This window comes from Oncorhynchus tshawytscha, linkage group LG08 (genome assembly GCF_018296145.1).
Source record: "Oncorhynchus tshawytscha isolate Ot180627B linkage group LG08, Otsh_v2.0, whole genome shotgun sequence".
NCBI lineage: Eukaryota > Metazoa > Chordata > Actinopteri > Salmoniformes > Salmonidae > Oncorhynchus > Oncorhynchus tshawytscha.
The window spans coordinates 29,554,373-29,581,715 of record NC_056436.1 but is presented as its reverse complement, the minus strand read 5'-3'; the positions used below and the strand labels follow the sequence as shown (position 1 = coordinate 29,581,715).

The 27,343-nt window shown below is 43.9% G+C and overlaps 1 protein-coding gene across 1 annotated transcript in view; it reads right to left on the bottom strand.

Annotated features, from left to right (window-relative positions):
- The window catches only part of LOC112255756 (latent-transforming growth factor beta-binding protein 2), a 141,323-nt gene that overhangs the window by 25,175 nt on the left and 88,805 nt on the right, over positions 1-27,343 (bottom strand). The window contains exons 9-19 of the mRNA XM_042326283.1: positions 21,282-21,356; positions 9,711-9,833; positions 9,099-9,263; positions 6,097-6,572; positions 5,378-5,389; positions 5,126-5,162; positions 4,389-4,490; positions 3,313-3,438; positions 2,670-2,798; positions 2,174-2,293; positions 1,723-1,842 (exon numbers count right to left, since the gene is read on the bottom strand). Of these exons, the coding sequence (XP_042182217.1) occupies positions 1,723-1,842; positions 2,174-2,293; positions 2,670-2,798; positions 3,313-3,438; positions 4,389-4,490; positions 5,126-5,162; positions 5,378-5,389; positions 6,097-6,572; positions 9,099-9,263; positions 9,711-9,833; positions 21,282-21,356 (1,485 nt within the window). The remainder of the gene's footprint in view (positions 1-1,722; positions 1,843-2,173; positions 2,294-2,669; positions 2,799-3,312; positions 3,439-4,388; positions 4,491-5,125; positions 5,163-5,377; positions 5,390-6,096; positions 6,573-9,098; positions 9,264-9,710; positions 9,834-21,281; positions 21,357-27,343) is intronic.

The window sequence follows — 27,343 nt, the reverse complement described above, 5'->3', positions numbered from 1 at the left end:
TCTGGAGGAGGCGAGAAGGAGAAGATGTCACAATACCAGCCTGGAGCGTCTTACATATCAGGAACACCTCACGGTTGGGTGGGGGTTGCTACACTGGGACGTTGGCTCGTTCAGCATGCTACAGACCTTGTATAGTGTGTCATGCATTGTGTATTGAAGCCCTATTAAACCCTCGTAGTGGTTTTATAGTGTAACAGAGGCAGTTATATGTTTGTCTGACAGGGCCTTTTAACAGTTGGGTAATATTGACCCCTTGACCCCTTCATACATCTCAGTCATCACTCCAGTCCTCTCCCCTTGACCCAGTAATAAAGACATAGCCCCGCTGGGCTCCACTGCAGAGGCCGGAGCCATCCAAAAATAATAGGCTGTTTGTTTAAGGCTGAGGCCAAGGGAAAATATTTTGACTCTCACAAATTGAAGTATTATAAACAATCTTTTACAGCAGCAGATGATATGAAAAGATCAGCAATAACAAGGGTGATATGTTTAACCCATAACAGTCTAAGCACTGTCTAAGCCAGAGGGGGGGTTCTACTAAGCTATATGGAATTGTTTTAAGAAGGTCATACCAAGGATCATTTAGCTATTTCATTTAGAATTGAAGTATGTTTTTTAATTTTTATTTGGCCTTACTGCTATTAGCCCATACAAACGCATTTAATAACAGATTCACTACACGGAACAACAGATAGTCCCCCCCAAAATAAAAAATACGTTTGTTCTGAAGTGTCTGTCCTATATCTGGGAGATATAAGAAAAATCAGGAAACATTTGTTATTTTTTCCCACGATTTTAACCCCATCATTCTTGGCATTAAACAGTTTCCATATTTACAGTCCTTCCATAAATGTTTTCAACTGGAACCGGGGGACCTTCAGACGAATCTTGTTCAGCCTGTGAGCGTCCTAGAGCAAAACATGTACGTGTTCATGAGAGTCTCACCTTTCCACAGAGGGGTCATATTAGTGTGTGGCCCAAATCGTTCGGACGCTACAGACGATACTGTGAGAAGACTGGTTTGGTCTGACAAACACCTGTCACCTTTTCACTGCAGATGCGGAAGTGCGACAGCGGCATATTAAGACGCATCCAATGTAAAAAGATTTTTATGGAGATTTTTTAATTATGCTCATAAAATTTCAGCGGGGCGTGGACATCGACTCTAGGGGGTTGAACAGTATGGGTCTGGCCCTGGGGGCTAGGGATTGGCAGATATTACAAAAATAATAGAGCGAGGGAGAGTGAGGGAGGGAAGGACCTAGCCTATGAGTCACTAAATCACTGCCCACGCTATGAGAGAGCCATCACTAAAGCCCCGCCAAGGCCTCTCCTGCGAGCGCTGTGGTTGGGGTGCTGTGGTAGTCCCCTGCACATAAAACATCCAATATTAACCCCTTTGAAAAGAGTATAACAGCATGAAATACGTTTTCCACTATCCTTAATGACTCCAGCCCTAAGAGCAAAGCCATAAGTGAAAAATCTAATTCAGACAGTCCAATTTGGTTGCAAACTGTAGAGTATCAGGCCTGTCAACATGTCCTTAAGACCATTCACGGTTGCACTGATGACATCTTATTGGTCATTTCTGGTGTTGCCAACTGCAAGCTTTGCTTACGTAAAGTGTGCCAGGCAGGCTGGGGGAATATTATCCAATCATAAAGAAGTTTAAGAGGGAAACCCAGCTCATTTCAAGGCGTGGCCCCTGGAGGCCCATCTTACCCAGACATCTCCCGCTGGCAGCCCTGAACCCGGGGCCACAGGCCTGGCACTGGAAGGAGCCTGGGGTGTTGACACACCTTCCACTGGGGCACGGACTGGGGCCCTGGCACTCATCTACGTCTGGCAATGGAACAGGGGAGGGAGAGGAGAGAGTGGAGTTGAGGAAATACCATTAAGATAAGCCTGGATCTAGTCTCTACATTTACAAGGGCACTCGCACGCTCACACACACACCAACAATCATGCCCATATCCTCCCTCTGGTATTGCCTCCTATTTAAAGTCTCCACTTTGTTTTTCCCCTGGCTCAGAGCTGAGGAAAATACAACAATGTCTGTTCTGTGGCTGGATTAGATATGAACCCTAGTGCAGCCAATAAACACCCATGGCCAGCATTGTGATGTTCTGAAAGTACAGAGTATCAAGGTTGTCTGTCTCTGTGCTGGATTCACCTTCACACGGCCCTTTCCAGGACTTGGCGTAGCCACTCTTGCATTCACAGGTGTAAGATCCCTCCGTGTTGACACAGTCACCATCCTGGCACTTGTTGGCCATGTCACACTCATTTATATCTGCACAGAATCCCCAGAACAAGTCAGAGAGGGAAGTAACAAAGAGTGGCTATTGTTCTATGAATATGGCTCATTAGAGAAACATTGCTAGTCTGAAATTGGCCTTAAATTGCCTTGAAAAACAACATAAAAGACTGTTTGAAAATGATGACACATTACACTTATATAGCGAGTTTAAAAAGCTCAAATGTGTCTTCTTAGAGCATCATTCATATTTAAATCTCTCAGTTCCCCTGGTCGCTCTGGGGAGGGCTTTAGCTAGTATTCTCGTGTGAGAGCACCAGCTAGTACAGTATTTATGTGAGCAGTGAGAACATCACTGGGTGAACATTCCTTCCTAAAACTACAGCACCCAGCATGCTTTTCCCCATCTCACCCTGGCAGAACTTCCTGTTCTGGGTGATGACCTGGCTGTAGCCGCTGTAGCATTGGCAGGTGTAGGAGCCAAAGGTGTTCACACAACGGCCCTTCCCTCCACAAGGGTCCCCCTCACACTCATTCACATCTGGACAGAGAGAGGGAAGGAGGGAGACAGACAGAGAGGGAGAGAGAGAGAGGAGGGGCGAGAGACAGAAAGACACAAATAAAGAGAGAGATAGATTTAGAGAGAAAGAAAGAGGGGGGAGAAAGGCAAGAGTGTTCCATTTCAGTTCCATTTCACCACTGGAGACCTTGTCCTTTCCAGCCCTTCATTCTGGAGCCCCTCCACAGTGCAGAGTGGAGTGCAAGCATTCCTCAGTGATGGGCCAGAGCAGGGTTTGGACGGCGACTGCAGAGTGAGGTAACGGATCACAGCTCCGTGGCAGCTCTCTGGATTGCTCCGACCTTGTTGTCAGGCGTCGCATAAAGGGTCAACATAAACACAGGGATCGCTTTCACTTGGCTCTTGAGTTCTCAAGGCCTCTGTTCTTGTATCGTATGTGGTGTGAACGGCGAGGCTCGTGTTAAGACAATGATATGGAGAGCTGACAGAACTCCCGGAGAAGCCCCCTTTGCCCACCCAGCTATTCCCGTCTTACCGATGCAGTTGGTCTGGAGCGCGCTCAGCTTGTAGCCGGGGTCACAGTAGCAGGTGTAGCCTGTCTGCACTGGCACGCACAGCCCATGGCCACATATGGTTGGAGTGATGGAGCACTTGTCAATATCTGTGAGGAGATACTGACACTGACTTACCTGTGTGAACATTCAATACAATACAATACAATAAAATACAACACCAACAGACATGCCGTGTTCGTCCTATCCTATTAAGTTGTCTTTTCCACACAACTCTTCTTAAACACTGTCTACTCCAAAGAAAGTTTACTCGTTCACCACGTGTTTTTCTCCATGGAAACGCGCAGGCTGTTTTATGGCAGGCTGCATGGAGGGGACACGTTTTACTGCGGTGTAGTGTTCAAACATGTGGCAGGGGGCGCTCACTAAGAGCCAGGATGACAGGGAGGGGCCATGCACTGTTATGCCTGTCATTGGACTTGTCAGTTGTTTGTTTCAGTCCAAAATGGTTCTTGTAAACATGAGCTGAGGGTGGGCTGCTGTGTTTGACTCAGAGCTCTGACCCTCTCCATAGGATGACCGCGAGTCACAAACACAGATTCTTCTCTCTCTTCTTTTCATGCAGGCCTGGCGTCTGTCCAGTCCAGACAGTTTCCTCTTCCAAAAGGCACACTCTCTCTGGTTTCTCGCCCTCTCGCCCTCTGTGCTGCTCGGAAGCCTGAAGCCAAGTTGGCTTGGGGGAGAAGGTCCACGAAGAGGACAACACATCCTCTGCTTCCCCTTGCTAAACTACGGGTCAGCCCTAAGAAATGTCTATCAAACAGGCCTGTTGGACATTCATAAGTCACAAATGAACTGAGAAATCCCATTTGTATCTAGAAAGCATAACGTTTAATTGCAATTCTACATTTAAATAGTTATTGGGGAGCATTATGAGTAGACTGTTCCAATTCATTCAATTACCAAAGCTTGTCACCCCATTAAATCAAACTAAATCTGCGTCTGCTAATGTACTGTACTCATCTAGCATCAGTGGATGTCGAGGCACAGTGGCCAGTGCAGTGGAGACCATGAAGTGTATTGTGACCATGCCTCTCACCTGTGACCTGAGTGGCCACATTGATGGAGGCTGTGTCCTTGCCCTCAGATTCAGGCCCCAGGTTGATGGGAGAGTCAGGAGTCACTTTCTCTACCACATCTACTGGAGACAGAGTTGGAGGACAAGAGAGAGGGAGAGAGACAGAGAGAGAAACATAGAGAGAAAGAGAGAAGAAAGACAGAGAGCGAAAGATAGAAAGATGAGGTGTCAACGTGTCAATGGGCCAATGGGGAGAGCACACTGGATATCCAACAGCCTTGGCTGCTGCTACTTTCCCCTGAGTGACCCAGTATCTGCTTTTCCAACTGGCAATGGCATGACAATCACTCACAAGGTCCTCCTACGGTAGCATGGCAGTGATATAAAGATGAAATATGCCCTTTCTGCTTGCTAAAAACTGATAACAGACATCAATCAGCTGGACCCATAGATGGACTCAACCTACAGACTGTCAATGTTTTCATTGGCAGGGGAATCCCGGGGCAGGCTGCCTCTGCTGTGTGCTTTGTGTGAGCAATTTATAGAAAATGGATCAGGACTCCATGTGCCTGACTACTGGATGAATCTCTGTTTTCTCTGGCACTCTCATTGGTTTTATCAATGCACCATGAGGTGTAGGATCACTGTGTAAAAACACCACAGTAAATTACAGGCTGAAACTGTGATTATGAGTTATGAATATGAACAGACACCATTGTGACGAGGTTCTTTGAAGGATTGGGATTTAGATACATTACCTGGGTACTTCAGTGGGGAGTCAGTCGCAACAGGACGCTGTGGAATAAGCAAGAATAGGTTAGAATTTGGTTATAACAAAATGTGTTTCTCTCTCTTCTGACAGTTTTTACCATCAATGTATTTTTCATATCGATTGCAATGACTTAATACCATAGAAGTCTTAAAGCTATAAGACGCTGTGGTTTTCTTCTAAAATAAACATTTCAAAAGCATGTGTTTTTTTCTGAGAGAAGAGGAACTCACCGGGTTCAATATTTCCACATCTGTTTGGAGAGAGACAAGCGGCCGTGTTATCAGTAGAGAAAAGTGACATTCGGTTAGCATTACCATGCATTGTCATTGAGATATCAATCCATGTTCTCATCGGGCGTTTTACTGTTTAGACGCCATCTTAAGGTCTTTGTTTCCAATAAAACTCATCTTACAGCACATTTATCCCTAAAGCCAGGGAGAAGACCTTGACTCTGATCATGTACTATAGAGCCTATGGAAACATTTGAAACAGATATCTCAGATAGTGAAGACACAATCCCTAAATATTTATGGTCTCCTTATATAAATAATTTTGCTCGGGCCATGCCGATAATTTATCTCATAACTGTAAATCAGAAGAATGTTTCACAGAAGATCCAGAGGTCGCAGATGTTTGACCTGTGTGGATTAAGTACTCTGCTCAAATGCTTATGGGAGGTGTATTCTGACAGATAGGGAAGCGAATACTGTTTGATATTTAGTAGATGAGGATAAACCTGTTATTTGTGGAGATAAAAACATCCTGTTGATGTTTTCGTCTGTGTAAATAGCTACTTTATCCTCGTCCACTAAAAGGTTTTCCATTGTGTAACCTCGTAACTTCAGACCCATTTTAATACAGTATGTTGTAGAAATAATATTATCAATGGTCGACTTGGTACCTTATTTGGACACAAATACCTCAATAAAATATGCCTAACAATATAATTGTTCTCACCTTGAGGCTGGCTGGGGGTCTCCCCAGCTGGATGCTGGGTGTCTGGGTCTGGATGGAGAGGGTGTTGTGGTTGTTGGGGGTGTGAGGGTACTGGGGGATCTGGGGAGTCTGGGGGAGCTCTTGGGGGTGCTGTGGATGGTGGGGTTTGTGGGATTGATGAGGGTACTGTGGGGTCTGGGGGTGGTGGGGTATCTCCTGTGGGTGTTGTGGGTGTTGTGGTTGGTGGGGGTGTTGTGTATGCTGTGGTTGATGTGGTTGGCGGTGGTAGGGGTACTGTGGGATCTGTGGGACGTGGGGCAGCTGCTGCGGGGGTTGAGCTGGCTGCTGGGGCAGTTGGTGGTGGCTAGGGTTTTGGGCCTCCCAGGAAACGCCAGTCCTCCTCAGCTCCTCTTCTTCCAGCTGTCTCAGGGAGATCTGCACGTCGGAGCGCGAGTATGTGTAGCCGTGGCCAGCGGGACAGATCTCCTTGAAATGGTCTGCAGGCGTACAGGGGCAAACAAAGAACCATAGAAAACATCATAAGGCCATATTCCCCCCTTGGGCTCCTGAGCTAACATGAAACGCTGCCAGACAGTAATTATGGGTCGTATTTCTGTCTGGTGTTCGCAGCAATACCAAAAGTCATCCATGTAATACCATTATGTTACAGCATGCCATACTGTAGTCTCTCCTCTGTGAAGGGGATTGGGTTTCATCCATGGCCAGGGAGGGAGCTGCCAGGGCAGTGACAGCCATCAGAGAGGCTATCACAGAGGGGATGTGGATGTGTCAGATGGGTGTGAACGTTTAAATTAAATTGGGATCGTTAGCGTTTAGAAGAAATTTGTGTAATTGAAATAAAACCAAAGAGGAAGACGTGAACTTTAGGCTACTTTAGTAAATATGCGCGATACATATTACCAAGACACATGTGATTCTTTCTGCCTGCCCACTCCTCTCTCCGTCGCGGTGGCTCGCTTGCTCTTTCTCTTTCATGATGTGAATGTGTGTTCAGTCATTCATTGATGATAGGGCCCTGCTTTATTGAAGTTGCGAGACACATGCATGCCAAGAAATTGCGAGATACAGCATTCCGTTTGGAGTCTCCACCACTACGTCACTATCGTTAACAGTTGGGAAAATGGCAGAGAAAGGCAAGTGACAGCAGCGAAGTCCTGTATGACAATAATTTGAGAAGGTAAATGAGAAGGTGATAAAATGCAAATGTACAGTAAATGTAGTACAGGTGCAATGCTTAACCATCTGAAAGGGACGCACCGCGAGACCCGGGGATGGATGGACGGAGTAGCCATGACTGAGGTAGATGGAACTGCATCAACCCCTAGCGGTCATACGCAGGACCATATTTTGCCTTGTGAATTCACATGCAATTTATATATATTTTTTCGTAGCATTTAAACTAAGAAAAAAATATATGTTTAAAGACATATATTTGTTTTTCATTTGTCACATCCCTAGTTTCAGACACAGGCTCAGGGCAGTGCCAGGGGGGCAGTGTCAGGGGGGGAAGTAGAGGATCATGTAATACTAACTGACCTTTGAACTCTGGGCAGGAGAAGAGTGAGTAAGCGAGCCAGTGCCAGAGTGTGGAGGACTGACTGAAGAAATAAAAGGAGGGTGATTGCATCTCTTTGTGTTGGAGCCCAACACATTTCAACAGGGGTGAATCTATTACAGTTAAATAGTATTGTACCCTGCCTGACCTGGAACACAGGCCTCTATGACAATTTTATAATGGACAAATAATCTCTAGAATATAGATACCAATACTGACAGCACTGTGGTTAGGTGCAACTATAAATGCAAGAAGCATGGATACAATGAAGTCTCCTAACTGATCTGTCTAATGCGGATGGAGATGGGGATTTGTGGCTAATTCCACATCAGAGCTCCAAGTCTGACAGGAAGGCAAGTCAATGTGCTCCTATTACGACTAATAATGAGTCTGGATGCTCTGTGTTCAACATGGCTCTAACAGCTTGTCACGCCATACAGATGTAGGATCTTAATTAGATTCCCCTTTTACAGGACTACTTCCTGCAATGCAGGAAATGTAAAACATGTAGCGTATTTGAGGTTTAAAAAGGCTTCTGAAGTTTGTAATTTCCACTTGGAAATTTCAGACTTGATTTTCCCTTAAGAAAAATGTATCAACCCTACAAAAATATCCATGAATTATAATCCACATTATAATTCACATCTCCTGTTTCTGCAGTATTATTTTCCTGCTGTAGCAAACTGTTTCACATGAAGATCCTTCATCTGTCCAAAAGTCAGTGTCTGGCGATGACAGGGTAATCAGGCTGTATGTGGACTGCATCTACACATAGAGCAGAGCACTAATCTGGCATAGCACCATGGAGGTCTGGCTCTCTGATATCTGATCTATGACAACCTCCATGAATCACTTGCCAAACCGGTCACTGCTCTAAATAATGGCCTTTTCTTTGACTTTGAAGATAAAATCGGCAAGAAAAAAAGAGGATGACAACCACAGCCCATGTTTGATTTGGCTTGACTCGTTTTTCTTTCTTTGGGAGACATAGCTGGACTATAACTGGCGTTTCTCTCCAAGGGCCTGTGTGATAACACACCATTCACTCCCACTATTATAATATTATACAGTCTCAACATATAAAGGTTCTGTTGTTTTGATCTTATTCCACATCAAACACATTGGGTTATCTTTGAACTGCAATACATGACTGGCTATCCAGGCCAGTGTAATATAGTGAGTGAAGCCTGAATGACTGTTGTGTTGAGTAGCATGTACTGTATGCTTTCATTAACATCACAATACGCAGCCTAAGATCCCACATTTCGTCCCGCTGTTAAAATCCAACCCAGCCAATGAATGTTCACCAAGTGTAATCAAACTAGAGATATTTAACGAGTTCATCGAGGTTGTAGTGTTGAGAGAGAGATAAGAGAGAGAAATGAGAGAGAGAAATGTAAGAGAGAGAAGTAAGAGAAAGAAATAGAGAGAGAGGGTGTGTGGGTACCTGTGTCTGGCAGAGGGCACCTCTCGCAGGCCGTGCCCCAGGCCTTGCCCACACGGCTGCAGCAGCAGATCTGTTTGGTGATGTGCTGAGCGAGAGGCAGAGAGCAGATCCCCGCTGACGCTGAGCGGTAACACATCCCCCTCTGGTCCGACACAGCCTTGTCCGCTGTCCGAAAAAAACATATACAAGCCTCCATGAGACAGACCTCACAGACCAAGGAAACACCATAAGACAGACAGACCATCAGACGTAACAGGAAGGCAGTAGGAGTACTCACAGACCAAGGAAACACCATAACACAGACAGACCATCAGACGTAACAGGAAGGCAGTAGGAGTACTCACAGACCAAGGAAACACCATAACACAGACAGACCATCAGACTTAACAGGAAGGCAGTAGGAGTACTCACAGACCAAGGAAACACCATAAGACAGACAGACCATCAGACGTAACAGGAAGGCAGTAGGAGTACTCACAGACCAAGGAAACACCATAACACAGACAGACCATCAGACGTAACAGGAAGGCAGTAGGAGTACTCACAGACCAAGGAAACACCATAACACAGACAGACCATCAGACTTAACAGGAAGGCAGTAGGAGTACTCACAGACACAGTGGCTCCTGGCAGGGTCCAGCATGTAGCCTGGTTTACAGGTGCATCTGTAGCTTCCTCTGGTATTCAGACACTCAGCGTTCTTACAGATCCCGTTCATCAGACACTCATTGATGTCTGAGAAAAGAAAACACTCCATGGTAGTACAGTATCGGATTGTTGGGTTGTCATTGTGAAACAGGAAAGGGTCTTCCCCAAACTGTTGCCACAAAGTTGGAATCACAGAATCGTCTCGAATGTAGTGTAAAGGTGTCTCTTCACTGGAACTACGGGACCGAGCCCGAACCATGAAAAACAGCCCCAGACCATTATTTCTTCTCCACCAAACATTACAATTGGCACCATACATTTTGGTAAGTAGAGTTCTCCTGGCATCCGTCAAACCCAGATGGTGAAGCGTGATTCATCACTCCAGAGAACGCGTTTCCACTGCTCCAGAGTCCAATGGCAGTGAGCTTTACACCCCTACAGCCGACGCTGGCATTGTGCATGGTGATCTTGGCTGGTGTGCGGCTGCTTGGCCATGGAAACCCATTTCATGAAGCTCCCGACAAACAGTTATTGTGCTGACGTTGCTTCCAGAGGCAGTTTGGAACTCGGTAGTGAATGTTGCAACCGAGGACAGACGCTACATGCTTTAGCACTCGGCGGTCCCATTCTATGAGTTTGTGCGGCCTACCACTTTGCCGCTGAGACGTTGTTGCTCCTAGACGTTTCCACTTCACAATAACAGCACTTAGAATTGACCGGGGCAGCTCTAGCAGAGCAGAAATTTGACAAAGTGACTTGTTGGAAAGGTGACATCCTACGACGGTGCCACGTTGAAAGTCACTGAGCTCTTCAGTAGGGCCATTCTACCGCCAATGTTTGTCTATGGAGATTGCATGGCGGTGTGCTCGACTTTATACTGTACAACTGTCAGCAACGGGTGTGGCTGAAATAGCCAAATCCACTCATTTGAAGGGGTGTCCACATACTTATAGATGCCCTAGATGACATATGATAGATGCCATAGATGACATATGATAGATGCTATGAATGACATATGATAGATACCATAGATTACATATGATAGATGACATAGATGACATATGATAGATGCCATAGATAACATATGATAGATAACATACAATAGATGCCATAGATGACATATGATAGATGCCATAGATGACATAGGATAGATAACATATAATAGATGCCATAGATGACATATAATAGATGCCATAGATGACATATAATAGATGCCATAGATGACATATAATAGATGCCATAGATTACATATAATAGATGCCATAGATGACATATAATAGATGCCATAGATTACATATAATAGATGCCATAGATGACATGATAGATGCCATAGATTACATATAATAGATGCCATAGATTACATATGATAGATGCCATAGATGACATATGATAGATGCCATATGATAGATAACATATGATAGATGCCATAGATGACATATGATAGATGCCATAGATTACATATGATAGATGCCATAGATGACATTTCAAGGACATCTTTTTTCCATCTACGTAACATTGCAAAAATCAGAAACTTTCTGTCCAAAAATGATGCAGAAAAATTAATCCATGCTTTTGTCACTTCTAGGTTAGACTACTGCAATGCTCTATTTTCCGGCTACCCGGATAAAGCACTAAATAAACTTCAGTTAGTGCTAAATACGGCTGCTAGAATCCTGACTAGAACCAAAAAATTTGATCATATTACTCCAGTGCTAGCCTCTCTACACTGGCTTCCTGTCAAAGCAAGGGCTGATTTCAAGGTTTTACTGCTAACCTACAAAGCATTACATGGGCTTGCTCCTACCTATCTCTCTGATTTGGTCCTGCCGTACATACCTACACGTACGCTACGGTCACAAGACGCAGGCCTCCTAATTGTCCCTAGAATTTCTAAGCAAACAGCTGGAGGCAGGGCTTTCTCCTATAGAGCTCCATTTTTATGGAACGGTCTGCCTACCCATGTCAGAGACGCAAACTCGGTCTCAACCTTTAAGTCTTTACTGAAGACTCATCTCTTCAGTGGGTCATATGATTGAGTGTAGTCTGGCCCAGGAGTGGGAAGGTGAACGGAAAGGCTCTGGAGCAACGAACCGCCCTTGCTGTCTCTGCCTGGCCGGTTCCCCTCTTTCCACTGGGATTCTCTGCCTCTAACCCTATTACAGGGGCTGGGTCACTGGCTTACTGGGGCTCTCTCATGCCGTCCCTGGAGGGGGTGCGTCACCTGAGTGGGTTGATTCACTGTTGTGGTCATCCTGTCTGGGTTGGCGCCCCCCTTGGGTTGTGCCGTGGCGGAGATCTTTGTGGGCTATACTCAGCCTTGTCTCAGGATGGTAAGTTGGTGGTTGAAGATATCCCTCTAGTGGTGTGGGGGCTGTGCTTTGGCAAAGTGGGTGGGGTTATATCCTTCCTGTTTGGCCCTGTCCGGGGTGACCTCGGATGGGGCCACAGTGTCTCCTGACCCCTCCTGTCTCAGCCTCCAGTATTTATGCTGCAGTAGTTTATGTGTCGGGGGGCTGGGGTCAGTTTGTTATATCTGGAGTACTTCTCCTGTCCTATTCGGTGTCCTGTGTGAATCTAAGTGTGCGTTCTCTAATTCTCTCCTTCTCTCTTTCTTTCTCTCTCTCGGAGGACCTGAGCTCCAGGACTACCTGACATGATGACTCCTTGCTGTCCCCAGTCCACCTGGCCATGCTGCTGTTCCAGTTTCAACTGACCTGAGCCCTAGGACCATGCCCCAGGACTACCTGACATGATGACTCCTTGCTGTCCCCAGTCCACCTGGCCATGCTGCTGCTCCAGTTTCAACTTCCACCTGACTGTGCTGCTGCTCCAGTTTCAACTGTTCTGCCTTATTATTATTCGACCATGCTGGTCATTTATGAACATTTGAACATCTTGGCCATGTTCTGTTATAATCTCCACCCGGCACAGCCAGAAGAGGACTGGCCACCCCACATAGCCTGGTTCCTCTCTAGGTTTCTTCCTAGGTTTTGGCCTTTCTAGGGAGTTTTTCCTAGCCACCGTGCTTCTACACCTGCATTGCTTGCTGTTTGGGGTTTTAGGCTGGGTTTCTGTACAGCACTTTGAGATATCAGCTGATGTACGAAGGGCTATATAAATAAATTTGATTTGATTTGATTTGATTTGATGACATATGATAGATGACATATGATAGATGCTATAGATGATATATGATAGATGCCATAGATGACATATGATAGATGCCATATGATAGATAACATATGATAGATGCCATAGATGACATATGATAGATAAGATATGATAGATGCTATAGATGACATATGATAGATGCCATAGATTACATATGATAGATGCCCTAGATGACATATGATAGATGCCCTAGATGACATATGATAGATGACATATGATAGATGCCCTAGATGACATATGATAGATGACATATGATAGATGCCCTAGATGACATATGATAGATGACATATGACAGATGACATATGATAGATGCCCTAGATGACATATGATAGATGACATATGATAGATGCTATAGATGATATATGATAGATGCCATAGATGACATATGATAGATGCCATATGATAGATAACATATGATAGATGCCATAGATGACATATGATAGATAAGATATGATAGATGCTATAGATGACATATGATAGATGCCATAGATTACATATGATAGATGCCCTAGATGACATATGATAGATGACATATGATAGATGCCCTAGATGACATATGATAGATGACATATGATAGATGCCCTAGATGACATATGGTAGATGACATATGACAGATGACATATGATAGATGCCCTAGATGACATATGATAGATGACATATGATAGATGACATATGATAGATGCCCTAGATGACATATGATAGATGACATATGACAGATGACATATGATAGATGCCCTAGATGACATATGATAGATGACATATGATAGATGCCCTAGATGACATATGATAGATGACATATGACAGATGACATATGATAGATGCCCTAGATGACATATGATAGATGACATATGATAGATGCCCTAGATGACATATGATAGATGACATATGACAGATGACATATGATAGATGCCCTAGATGACATATGATAGATGACATATGATAGATGACATATGATAGATGCCCTAGATGACATATGATAGATGACATATGACAGATGACATATGATAGATGCCCTAGATGACATATGATAGATGACATATGACAGATGACATATGATAGATGCCCTAGATGACATATGATAGATGACATATGACAGATGACATATGATAGATGCCCTAGATGACATATGATAGATGCCCTAGATGACATATGACAGATGACATATGATAGATGCCCTAGATGACATATGATAGATGACATATGACAGATGACATATGATAGATGCCCTAGATGACATATGATAGATGACATATGATAGATGCCCTAGATGACATATGATAGATGACATATGATAGATGCCCTAGATGACATATGATAGATGACATATGACAGATGACATATGATAGATGCCCTAGATGACATATGATAGATGACATATGACAGATGACATATGATAGATGCCCTAGATGACATATGATAGATGGCTTTTTTAAACAATATAATACATCAGAGCAGAGTGGAGTGACATCACTAGATAGAGTGAAATGCGCGTGAACTGTGTACACACACACACGCTCTATTGTATTTGTTCTTGGTATCTTATCAAATCTTTTTTTACAAAACAGAGAGAGCGATATAGAGATGGTTATTTTCCTGAAAGACCAGGGTAGTTGGAAACAGAGCAGAGATGGGTTAGATTAGCATCCCTGTTCCTACAGTTTATTTCCCACACTGTGACCAAGGTCAATGCATCCTATAAGCTCACGTTAGGAAATATACTAGAGGCAGAGAGTGTTTTTCCCCCTCAACCATGTGCGGAAAGGAGGAAAGATAGCTCGATGGTGAGTGGCGTTTGTTTATGTGTCCATTCAACAGCAGAGAGCTGTGCTCCTGAGTCACCCAGACAGTCAGAGGAGGTAGCTAGTGGCCCAGGCAGGAGGCAGGAGAAGAGCACCACATGCCTCAGCCTCTTAGTCATGCCACCACATTGGGACCATGCAGGATTTGTTTTTTCACAGAGTTAAACAAAGAGTAAATCATTAGGCCTTTTCCCATCGCCGTGACGACTGGAACCTGACAAGCTGCCATGGCAAATTTTCCCAATAATAATGTATCTGCTCTTGTTTTGCTGGTGTGCTAGCTGGTGGAAATAGTGAGCTTATAAGGGAACAGGCAGGGTCTGGGGAGTGATGGGAGGCAAAACAAACTATCATGTGAGTACAGGCCTCTCTCTCTATATATACTGTATATACAGTCAGCTCCAAAATAATTGAGACAGTGACACATTTTTTGTTGTTTTGGTGCTGTACTCCAGCACTTTAGATTTGAAATAATTATGCAGTAACTATGAGGTTAATGTGCAGGCTGTCAACTTTAATTTTAGGGTATTCTAATCCATTTAGAAATTACAGCACTTTTGTACATTTTAGGGGAGCAAAATTATTGTGTATTAAAGTGTATTAAAGTAGTCAAAAGTTTAGTACTTGGCCTCATATTTCTAGCACGCGATGATTACATCAAGCTCGTAACTCTACAAACTTGTTGGATGCATTTGTTGTTTGTTATGGTTGTGTTTCAGATTATTTTGTGACCAATAGAAATGAATGGTAAATAATGTATTGTGTTTTTTTGGTCACTTTTATAGTAAATTGAGCATTGAGACAATTGAGACATGGATTGTGTATGTGTGCCATTCAGGGGTGAATGGGCAAGAACAAATATTAAAGTGCCTTTGAATTAGTCAAGAACTGCAAACGTTGCAGTTTTTTTCATGCCCAACAGTTTCCTGTGTTTCTCAAGAACGGGTCCACCACCCAAAGTAAAACTTGACACAACTGTGGGAAGCATTGGAGTCAACATGGACCAGTATCCCTGTGGAATGCTTTCGACACCTTGTAGAATCTAAGCCCCAACAAATCGAGGCTGTTCTGAGGGCAAAAGGGGGTGCAACTCAATATTAGGAAGGTGCTCCTAATGTGTTGTACACTCAGCGTACTGTATATATACAGTGCATTTGGAAGGTATTCAGAACCCTTGACCTTTTCCACATTTTGTTACGTTACAGCCTTATTCTAAAATGTATTAAATAAATCATCAATCTACATACAATACCCCATAATGACAAATAGAAAACAGGGTTTTACAAATTTGTATGTATTAAAAATGTATTAATGATTAAAAAACAGAAAAAACATATTTACATAAGTATTCAGGCAGTTTGCTATGAGACTCGAAATTGAGGTCAGGTGCATCCTGTTTCCATTGATCATCCTTGAGATGTTTCTACAACTTGATTGGAGTCCACTTGTGGTGAATTCAATTGATTGGACATGATTTGGAAAGGCACACACCTGTCTATATAATGTCTCACAGTTGACAGTGCATGTCAGAGCAAAAACAAAGCCATGAGGTCAAAGGAATAGTCCGTAGAGCTCCTAGACAGGATTGTGTTGGGGCACAGATCTGGGGAAGGGTACGAAACAATTTCTGCAGCATTGAAGGTCCCCAAGAACTCAGTAGCCTCCATCCTTCTTAAATGGAAGAAGTTTTGAACCACCAAGACTCCTCCTAGAGCTGGCCACCCGGCCAAACTGAGCAATCGAGGGAGAAGGGCCTTGGTCAGGGAGGTAACAAAGAATCCGATGGTTACTCTGACATGGCTCCAGAATTCCTCTGTGGAGATGGGATAATCTTCCAGAAGGACAATCATCTCTGCAGCACTCCACCAATCAGGGCTTTATGGTAGAACGGAAGCCACTTCTCAGTAAAAGGCACATGACAGCCCGCTTGGAGTTTGCCAAAAAACACCTAAAGACTCTCAGACCATGAGAAACAAGATTTTCTTGTCTGATGAAACCAAGATTGAACTCTTTGACCTGAATGCCAAGGTTCACCTTCCACCAGGACAGTGACGCTAAGCACACAGCCAAGACAACGCAGGAGTGGCTCCAGGACAAGTCTCTGAATGTCCTTGAGCGGCCCAGCCAGAGCCCGGACTTGAACCCGATCGAACATCTCTGGAGAGACCTGAAAATAGCTGTGCATTGACGCTACCCATCCAACCTGACAGAGCTTAAGAGGATCTGCAGAGAATAATGGGAGAAAATCCCCAAATACAGGTGTGCCAAGCTTGTGCCAAGCATACCCAAGAAGACTCGAGACTGTAATTGCTGCCAAAGGTCCTTCAACAAAGTACTGAGTAAAGGGTCTGAATACTTATGTACATGTGATATTTTAGTTTTAAATTCTTTACAAATGAGCAAAAATGTATAAAAACCTGATTTTGCTTAGTCATTATGGGGTATTTGTCTGTAGATTGACGAGGAAAAAAACTATTTAATCAATTTTAGAATAAAGCTGTAACGTAACAAACTGGAAAAAGACAAGGGGTCTGAATACTTTCTGAATGCACTGTGTGCACTGTGTGTGTGTGTGTGTGTGTGTGTGTGTGTGTGTGTGTGTGTGTGTGTGTGTGTGTGTGTGTGTGTATATTTATATATGTGTCTGTGTGTGCGTGTGCCTGTGTGCATGCATGTGTGTTGGTGGTATGGGGGATTAAAAGGGGAACAAGTTTAAGGTCATAAATAGCTGACTCCCCCATGACTTATCCCCAAGCCCCTCTGTTAGTAATGATGTAAACAGGCCGACTCAAGTGTAAGCAAATGGGCGGACATTGTTTCCTGTTTGGGTGAGCCATGGGGCACATAAAGAAGACGCAATGGACAACTCATGTCATGGGGTTATACACTATGAGCTCTGACCAAACCATATCTCTTGGGGAAACGGAACTCTGCTAGCTCCCACTCAGAGAGACAACAACACTGCTTGTGGAGGCGACAGGGACTATAGGGATGTAGAGCTGAAGGCTGAAGTTTAACGTTAGGCTCAGCCTTCCTTCATCACATGGGGTCTGTAATCCAGGGTCAGGTTGACTCCAGATTAGTGTTAGTGGTACAGTCTGGTCGGGGGTAAGAGATTGGAACTGACAGCCTGTCATGACCTGCACTAATCTCAACACCTATCTGACTTCATGGTTGGTCGCTCACTCATTCTCCAAGAGACATTCTCTGTTATTATATACGCACAGATGGAACACACATAGACGTCCATCAGAGCCCTCCGACAGGTTTCTCATGACGCCATTGTTATTGTAGTAATGACGCGGAATGATGACTCCACCCAAAGAGTCCCCTGACTGCGCTTAAACTGACAACCTGCCGGCCCTGAACTCACCCGACTCGTCATTTCTCACTTTATGACGGCAGAGCCAAAATAAGCTTGTAGAGGATTCACATAAACAACCAGGATAATTATTTACTGTCATTGTAAAGGAAATATCTAGTACTATTGGAGTGGGGACTGGTGGGTCCTCTGTGAAGACTGAGGTGTTTAAATGTTTTGAGTCAGACACTAAACATAAGTCAAGAAGCGAAAAACCCATCCATTTGAGGATTTGGGAAGAATAAGTGTTCCTTTTCCAAATCTTCTCAGATACATGTAAGATCTTGACCGGTCCTTGGATGGACCATCTGTCAAATCTCAATCCATAATGTGAGAGTTCAGTGACCAGCCAGAGGAAGGACATGGGTTTTTCCTACCTCAGAGAAAGCGTCTGTGTACGGGGCACCTTGTCTCTCTGTTAACCAAGGCATGCTATAGGTAGAGAGGAGTGTTCCTCTTGTAACTATTATGAGTAGATGATAGTCTAAAGACAGGAGTAGCCGTTTGTTGTTTTGCTTTTTTGGCCACGGCCTTTTGGTCAATGGCTTAGTTTATGTTTATTTCTTTCGTTACGCAGTTGTTTCAGAGTTGGACGTTCCCTGCACGGGAGTTATTTTTGTCAGGTGAAAGAAGACCCGTTTAGTAAACAATACAAGAGGAACCACAACCACTGCCTCTGGTCTGTTCATTTTGTACTTCCTGCCTGTGTTAGGGTGCTTCGACAAGCTGATCCGTTCACAATAACATCGTGATATAGGCTAACTAAAAATATGACCTGCTGTCTATAGAGACTTAAGCCCCCCACTCATAACAGAAACAGCACATACTAAGTTTATGGCAGTGAGGCCATAGATGTTCCACTACATAAGCAGCCCTATATATATTCATGGTGACTCCAGCTGACCCAGTTTCTCTGGAGTGTTTGAAAGATAAGGGCCTGTCCGGAGGTCACAAAACAGCTTGTGTTTCCGAGGGGACATCTTATCTGTGATGCGATGCCCACTGTACGCCACCGAGCCCAGCAGCAGGGGTAGAAAGAAAGAGCAGGGTGAATCACGTCTGTGCTCAGACACAGGGTAAGACACAATACTTTTTCTCCTACTCTGAAATACAGAGCAAGAAGCTCAAGGCGAGGAGTCACGCTTTGGCAAGGAGGACACCCGTTTGATAATAATGACAGAATCACTGAAAAATCAGCTTTTTGCCTCCTTGGCAGTTGTTCTGAGGGGTAAAATAAAATAATTTTGTGGAATGGAGCTCCAGCTGAATTGGAACAAGACTTTGAAGCTGGCCAGTAAATATTGTGAATATCTGTCAGTTTGGTTTTTCAGCCTCCAAAAATGAGGGACTGTGAGGGGAGAACATCTTGAAGTGATCAGAAAAAGCCAGCTGAATTAAAGTCAGATAAATTACTTTACTGGCAACTCTTGACACTCTTTTGGACAGCATAAAAAGTGTCTTTGTCCACCGCTTTTTTTATATAAATACAAGGAATGCAAAATAATTTAGCATATTAATAACTCCATCACCACAGAGAAGAAACACCCACAGTATCCACAATACACTCTACTACAGTAGTTGCCATGCAACTCAGAAAACTTGTTGAAATTTACTGTTGATTATGACCAATCTAATCAAATAAAACAAATCTTCTTGTTTTACATTGTGTGTATTTTGTTTTGTCTGCGATGTGCATTTCAAACCATTATAACATCTAAAATGATCTGTTGATGATGGTACACTCCATAAGATTAAGTGTCAAATGTCATCCAGATTAAAAAAACATAAATCAAGTCTTTGGAAGTTGGGAGTGGAAGAGCTGGTCATAAATCTAACTGATAGTCCTTAGCACTGACAGAAACTATATTTGGAGAATAGCACGAGAAACATCCAGAAATCACTGATGTATGAGGTAATGCATATATCTTCAGGCCAAAATAGACCTATTGATCTTTGAATTCCAATATGATTTAACCATCTTATATGTGATTCTCTCCCTCTTTGTGGTTGTCTACAGCAGTGTTTCCCAACTCTGGTCCTCCAGTTCCCCCAATAGTACAATTTGTTTGCTGTAGCCCCGGACAAAAACACCTGATTCAACTTGTTAAGGGCTTGATGATTAGTTGACAAGTAAAATCAGGTGTGGTTGTCCGGGGCCACAACAAAATATGTACTGTTGGGGGTACTGGAGGAAAGGAGTTGGGAAACACTGGTCTACAGTATCTACAGCATCCAGTGGATGTACGTTGTGGGAGGATATCTCTTCTATAGCCGTCAGCAGGCTGACAGGGCCCACTAAAAGGCAGTAAGGAGGGAGGCATCCAACACATTCAGGGACGGACGGACACAGTTTGTTTTCACACACAGATGGATGGGTGAGCTGGAAGTCACGCCGTCTATCCCCCGCTGACAGATTGAGTGGGAGTGTTGAGAACAAACTGTAACAGAAGTTTAACAAAAGGCTTTGGCTATATAACTCCATACAGACCTCCACAGAGCAATTAAAAACACCACTCCCTCCTGGGGCATATTAGGGCAGATGAACTCTGACCCAGGCCACAGCTTGTTGTACCCATGACCCTGTTCCCAGTGGGCTAGACATATAGACAGGAATACTTTTATACAGGCCCTGGGGGTTTGTTAAGCATGGTCATGTATGGGCAGTCACTGTACAACTGTTCTTATCACAATACAGACATAATGTTTTGAGAATAGGGTGTGGTGGAGTGTGGCTGCAACACAATGCATGTATGGGGGTTGACTTGGGTCATTTGAATTCAATGCAGACATGTTGTTAGAATACAATCTGCTCTCTGCTCTCTGTTCATCGCTTCTGCTACTCTCTGTTCATCATATATGCATAGTCACTTTAACAATACCTTCATGTACATACTACCTCAATAGGCCTGACTAACAGGTATCTGTATATAGCCTTGCTACTCTTTTTTCACATGTCTTTTTTGACTGTTGTTTTATTTCTTTACTTATCTACACACACATATACCTTTTTTCCCCCAGCACCATTGGTTAGAGCCTGTAAGTAAGCGTTTCACTGTAAGTTCTACACCTGTTGTATTCGGCGCATGTGACAAATAAACTTTGATTTGATTTGATCTATGAGAAAAAAATGTAATGACAGTTCTTCAGGCACTATTGGTATTACTAAACACAATCAAACAACAAGACATCTTTCATTCCCCTTACCTTGACAATGAGTCATGTTCATCCTTTTGTAACCCTTAGGGCATTCCACTTGTCCGTTCGCAATCACTGCATACGCTGCGGGAAAAGGAAAAGAAAGAAGGTGATGAGTGAGAGCACTGATTAGAGAAAGAGAAATTATCACACTGCTTGTCTACTTTAAAAAACATTGCATCCATATGACACAGAGGGAGGGAGGGAGGGAGGGAGGGAGGGAGGGAGGGAGGGAGGGAGGGAGGGAGGGGGAGGGAGGGAGGGAGGGAGGGAGGGAGGGAGGGAGGGAGGGAGGGAGGGAGGGAGGGAGGGAGGTGGTTCATGTGTAGCATGGGAGCATATAAGTTACAGATGTGCTGAGCTTGGCAGGGGGAGAAATGAGACGGGGACCCACAGCTGGGCCCTGCGGGACACCACAATGCTGCCATGTAAACGAATCCCCATTAACTACAGTTATACGACAGCACTGCCATCACGCACAATCATCAACACCGCACGTCATTTTTAATCATATTACCCAGAGGTCCACAGCCCTGGGGACACATACACAGTGAAAGAGAGCCTGTATATCATAAATTGTTTCAAGAAAACACATGCCACAGCCATGACCTGTGTCACCAACTACGGCGAAAATCCACTTAAACACCAGACTAATGCTTCATGTGTACACGCCAGGAATGATGAGGAATGTAGGTTTACTGGGGTTCTTACGAGGATGCTGCGCATATTTTTTCTTGCTTGTTCTACTATAACAATAACAATCTCCTCATGTAGCATGTCCTTCAGCGAGGTACTTTAGAGGTTCACAGAAGCGGTGTTGTAAATAACGCTCTGTGTTCGTTCATGCCCCCGGCGTGGCCATACACTTGCTGACAGAGGCCTGAAAACATGATGTCATTATTCATTCGGCACCCAGTCAGGGTGCAGGGCATGCTCAATTAGTTGTTGGGACCGGGGAAGGAGGCTATTCTCAATATCAGATGGCCAGGACTGAGGCTTCACTTGTGGGGAAGGTAGGGGGTAATCAGAGCCGATTGCTGGACAGAATCAAAGTGATTAGTCACAGATTTCACAGTTATGGAAAGGTGAAAGAGGAGACGCAGGAGAAGAGTCTCCTAGAATATCATCAGACACATGTTGAAAGGAGAACGGTCCTCTTCATGATTTAGTAGTGTCTGGCTAGGGTGGATTTTTCATTTCAACATAATGGGACAGTAGTGTATTCACTCCCTTTACATCCAGCGGAAGAGCAGAGAATGTTTTTCATGTGACTTCCAGACCATTCTTAGCTTTTCTAGTTCATCAGATTGTGAGCGGAACCACACAATTGACAAGCCTTCAAAAGAATGTTGATATCTCATACGTACATTTGATCTCATTTTCAGCATATACACTACCGTTCAAAAGTTTTAGAACACCTACTCATTGAAGGGTTTTTCTTTATTTGTACTATTTTCTACATTGTACAATAATAGTGTAGACATCAAAACTATAAAATAACACATATGGAATCATGTCGTAACCAAAAAAGTGTTAACCTTTTTGGGATAGGGGGCAGCATTTCCCCTTTTGGATGAATAGTGTGCCCCGAGTGGACTGCCTCCTACTCTGTCCCAGATGCTAATATATGCATATTATTATTAGTATTGGATAGAAAACACTCTGAAGTTTTTAAAACTGTTTGAATGATGTCTGTGAGTATAACAGAACTCATATGGCAGGCGAAAACCTGAGAAAAATCCAACCAGGAAGTGGGACATCTGAGGGTTGTAGTTTTTTAAAGCTTTGCCTACCGAGTACACATTGAGATATGGATGAGGTTGCACTTCCTAGGGCTTCCACTAGATGTCAACTGTCTTTTGAAAGTTGAATGAGGATTCTACTATAAAGGAGAGGCTCATGAGACCTGTTTGAGTCAGTGGTCTGGCAGAGAGCCTCGGTCTCATGACGCGCGCTCCTGACAGAGTTACCTCGCGTTCCAGTGCTTTATCTGAAGACAGGAATTCTCCGGTTGGAACATTATTGATGTTTTATGTTAAAAACATCCTAACGACTGATTCCATACATAGTTTGACATGTTTCTAAAGGACTGTAACGGAACTTTTTGAGTTTATTTTCTGGACGAAATGCTCGCACCTCATGAAGATGGATTACTGTGCTGAACACGCTAACAACAAGTGGCTATTTGGACATAAATGACGGACTTTACGGAACAAATCAGTCATTTATTGTCGAACTGGGATTCCTGGGAGTGTCTTCTGATGAAGATCATCAAAGGTAAGTGAATATTTATGGTGTTGTTTCTAACTTTGTTGATTCCAAAATGGCGGCTATTACTCTGGCTGTTTTGGGTTCTGAGCGCCATTCTCAGATTATGCTTTTTTAGTCATTTAAAAACAAAATCTGACACAGCGGTTGCATTAAGGAGAAGTCTATCTTTTAATTCTGTGAATAACACTAGTATCTTTTATCAATGTTTATTATGAGTATTTCTGCAAAAATCACAGGATGTTTTGGAATCAAAACATTACTGCATGTAAGGTGCCAATGTAAACTGAGATTTTTGGATATAAATATGCACATTATCGAACAAAACATACATGTATTATGTAACATGATGTCCTATGAGTGTCATCTAATGAAGACCATCAAAGGTTAGTGATTAATTTGATCTATATTTCTGCTTTTTGTGACTCCTATCTTTGGCTGGAAAAATGGCTGTGTGTTTTTGTGACTTGGCTTTGACCTAACATAATCGTTTGTTGTGCTTTAGCTGTAAAGCATTTTTGAAATCGGACACAATGGGTAGTTTAACAAGATGTTTATCTTTCATTTTCTGTATTGGACTTGTTAATGTGTGAAAATTACATATTTAAAAAAAATATTTTTGAATTCCGCTCGCTGCCTGCTCAGCGGAATGTTGTCGAGGGGTTCCCCTGTGCTAGAAAGGTTAAACAAATCAAAATATATTTTACATTTGAGATTCTTCAAATAGCCACCTTTTGCCTTGATGACAGCTTTGCACACTCTTGGCATTCTCTCAACCAGCTTCACCTGGAATGCTTTTCCAACAGTCTTGAAGTAGTTTCCCACATATGCTGAGCACTTGTTGGCTGCTTTTCTTTCACTCTGTGGTCCAACTCATCCCAACCATATCAATTGGGTTGAGGTCAGGAGATTGTGGAGGCCAGGTCATCTGATGCAGCACTCCATCAGTCCTTCTTGGTAAAGTAGCCCTTACACAGCCTAGAGGTGTTATGGGTCATTGTCCTGTTGAAAAACAAATGATAGTCCCACTAAGCCCAAACCAGATGTGATAGCGTATCGCTATCGCTGTGGTAGCCATGCTGGTTAAGTGTGCATTGAATTCTAAATAAATCACAGGCATGCGGAGATCATCTGTTCACCCACACCGCGTCTCACAAAGACACAGCTGTTGGAACCAAAAATCTCCAATTTGGACTCCAGACCAATATACAAATTTCCACCAGTCTAATGTCCATTGCTCATGTTTCTTGGCCCAAGCAAGTCTCTTCTTCTTATTGGTGTCTTTTAGTAGTGGTTTCTTTGCAGCAATTCGACCATGAAAGCCTGATTCACACAGTCTCCTCTGAACAGTTGATGTTGAGATGTGTCTGTTACTTGAACTCTGTAAAGCATTTATTTGGGGTGAAATTTCTGAGGCTGGTAACGCCAATGAACTTATCCTCTGCAGCAGAGGTAACTCTGGGTCTTCCATTCCTGTGGCGGTCCTCATGAGAGCCAGTTTCATCAAGGCACTTGATGGTTTTTGCGACTGCACTTGAAGAAAGTTCTGGAAATGTTCCGTATTGACTGACCTTCATGTCTTAAAGTAATGATGGACTGTCGTTTTTCTTTGCTTATTTGAGCTGATCTTGCCATAACATGGACTTGGCATTTTACCAAAAGGACTATCTTCTGTATACCCCCCACCTTGTCACAACACAACTGATTGGCTCAAATGCATTAAGAAGGAAAAGAAATCCACAAATTAACTTTTAAGAAGGCACACTGTTAATTGAAATGGATTCCAGGTGACTACCCCATGAAACTGGTTGAGAGAATGCTGGACCACAGAGTGAAGGAAAAGCAGCCAACAAGTGCTCAGCATATGGGGGAACTCCTTCAAGACTGTTGGAAAAGCATTCCAGGTGAAGCTGGTTGAGATAATGCCAAGAGTGTGCAAAGCTGTCATCGAGGCAAAGGGTGGCTATTTGAAGAATCTCAAATATAAAATATATTTGGATTTGTTTAACTCTTTTTTGGTTACTGCATGATTCCATATGTGTTTTTTCAAAGTTTTGATGTCCTCACTATTATTCTACAATGTAGAAAATGGTAAAAATAAAGAAAAACCCTTGAATGAGTAGGTGTTGTAAAACCTTTGACCGGTAGTGTATGCACACACACACACTCATTAATAGCTTGCAATATGCACACAGTATGGCACACTACATGTGAGCTCCATAAGTACCTTCAATTACTTTGCTCTTACACAGTATCTATAACGTCATTTGGAGCACAGCAGGAATTTCGCCACCAGTACCAATGAAAACATTTTCTCTTCCCTCCAGGCTCTTCTCCGGCCGAGTGGGCTCTGAGGGGAAGTTTATCTTCAGGCAACGCTGCAGCAGATTGCAGGGTGTTGATCTGGAGGCCTGGGAGTGACAGACAGTGGTGTCGCAGGCCGCCTGGCAGACAGTGGTGTCGCAGGCCGCCTGGCAGACAGTGGTGTCGCAGGCCGCTTGCTAGACAGTTGTGTCGCAGGCTGCCTGGCAGACAGTGGTGTCGCAGACCGCCTGGCAGACAGTGGTGTCGCAGGCCGTCTGGCAGGTAAGCAGATGGTGGGTCAACAGGACCTGATAAGAGCCTCTCTCATACAACCCATCAATCTAGACACCAGGGCAGTGCAAATAGGTCCGGCATCCCCTCAGCCACAGCAGCACATCTGCCCTTTACTCAGTGTAGCACTGATGTAAAGCTGATCCTGCAGTCAGCCTTCCTTCTCCTCTGTTTGTTTGGGAACCCCCAGTCATTTATTTTCCTTTTCCTTCCTACACAGGCGACAAGCTGTTAATTGGAAAAAAATGGTGGAATTCTGATTCCAGATCCAGCTCCCAAAGTTGTCTCCGTTTGTGGTACTGGTGAACCTCAGTTTATCAACAGGCTATCAATATCGCAGGGAGGAGAAAGAATAGGGGGAGATCTTGTAGTCTACCTGGAATGTGCCATCAATCTGTCTTATTTATGGTGTTTTCCCATCTGTGTTCTGAGTGGTTGTGAGAGTCTAACAGTATGAGTTCATACTGTTGGTCATGACGTGACTCAGTGATCACTGAAGGAGGCAGTAAGGCTGCAGTATCTGCAGGTTGACACAGCAGATCAGAAGTGGATCAGACCAGACGGGAGCTCCCCTGCAGGGTCAGGGTCGGGGATAATCGTGTCAAAGCGAAGCGTCTGTTCCGGTCCCGCCCTGCACCCCTGGAATCCCCAGAGAGGCCTCTGGGTAATGAGCTGTTGTGACAGGGCGGTGGGCGAGGCGGGTGTGAACCCCCATGAGAACAGGATCAGTCTGCCCTGATTGACTGCAGGGGCACATGCCAAGGGATGCCTGGCAGGGCGGAGGCCTCCTTACAAGGGAAAACGAGTTATAGGCCAGTGCAATGGACAGAAAACCCAAAGAGTGAAATGTACTGGAAGCTATGTATCTAGGATATATGCTAGTTCAGGATGTTTTGTAACCTTCTGTGGGTAGAATGCCACTGTGGAATGGATGTGCCATGCCGTCATGCTGACCCAGACAATGTTCATTGTCACAGATCCCAATGCAGTGAAACGCAAGAGTGACCTCGCTGCATCATTAGTGTTCCCCTTGGTTACATGGATGCTGGGACAGAGAGACCAGACTGGCCCATCTTCATTGTGCTTTACAAAGAGGAAGTACAGGGACACAGACTGTTGGCCTCACTTGTTCCCCTCCATTCATTCAGTGCACTTTACCAAAAGACTTTGTCACCCTTGACTGATTTGTTGTACTTCACCAGTCATCT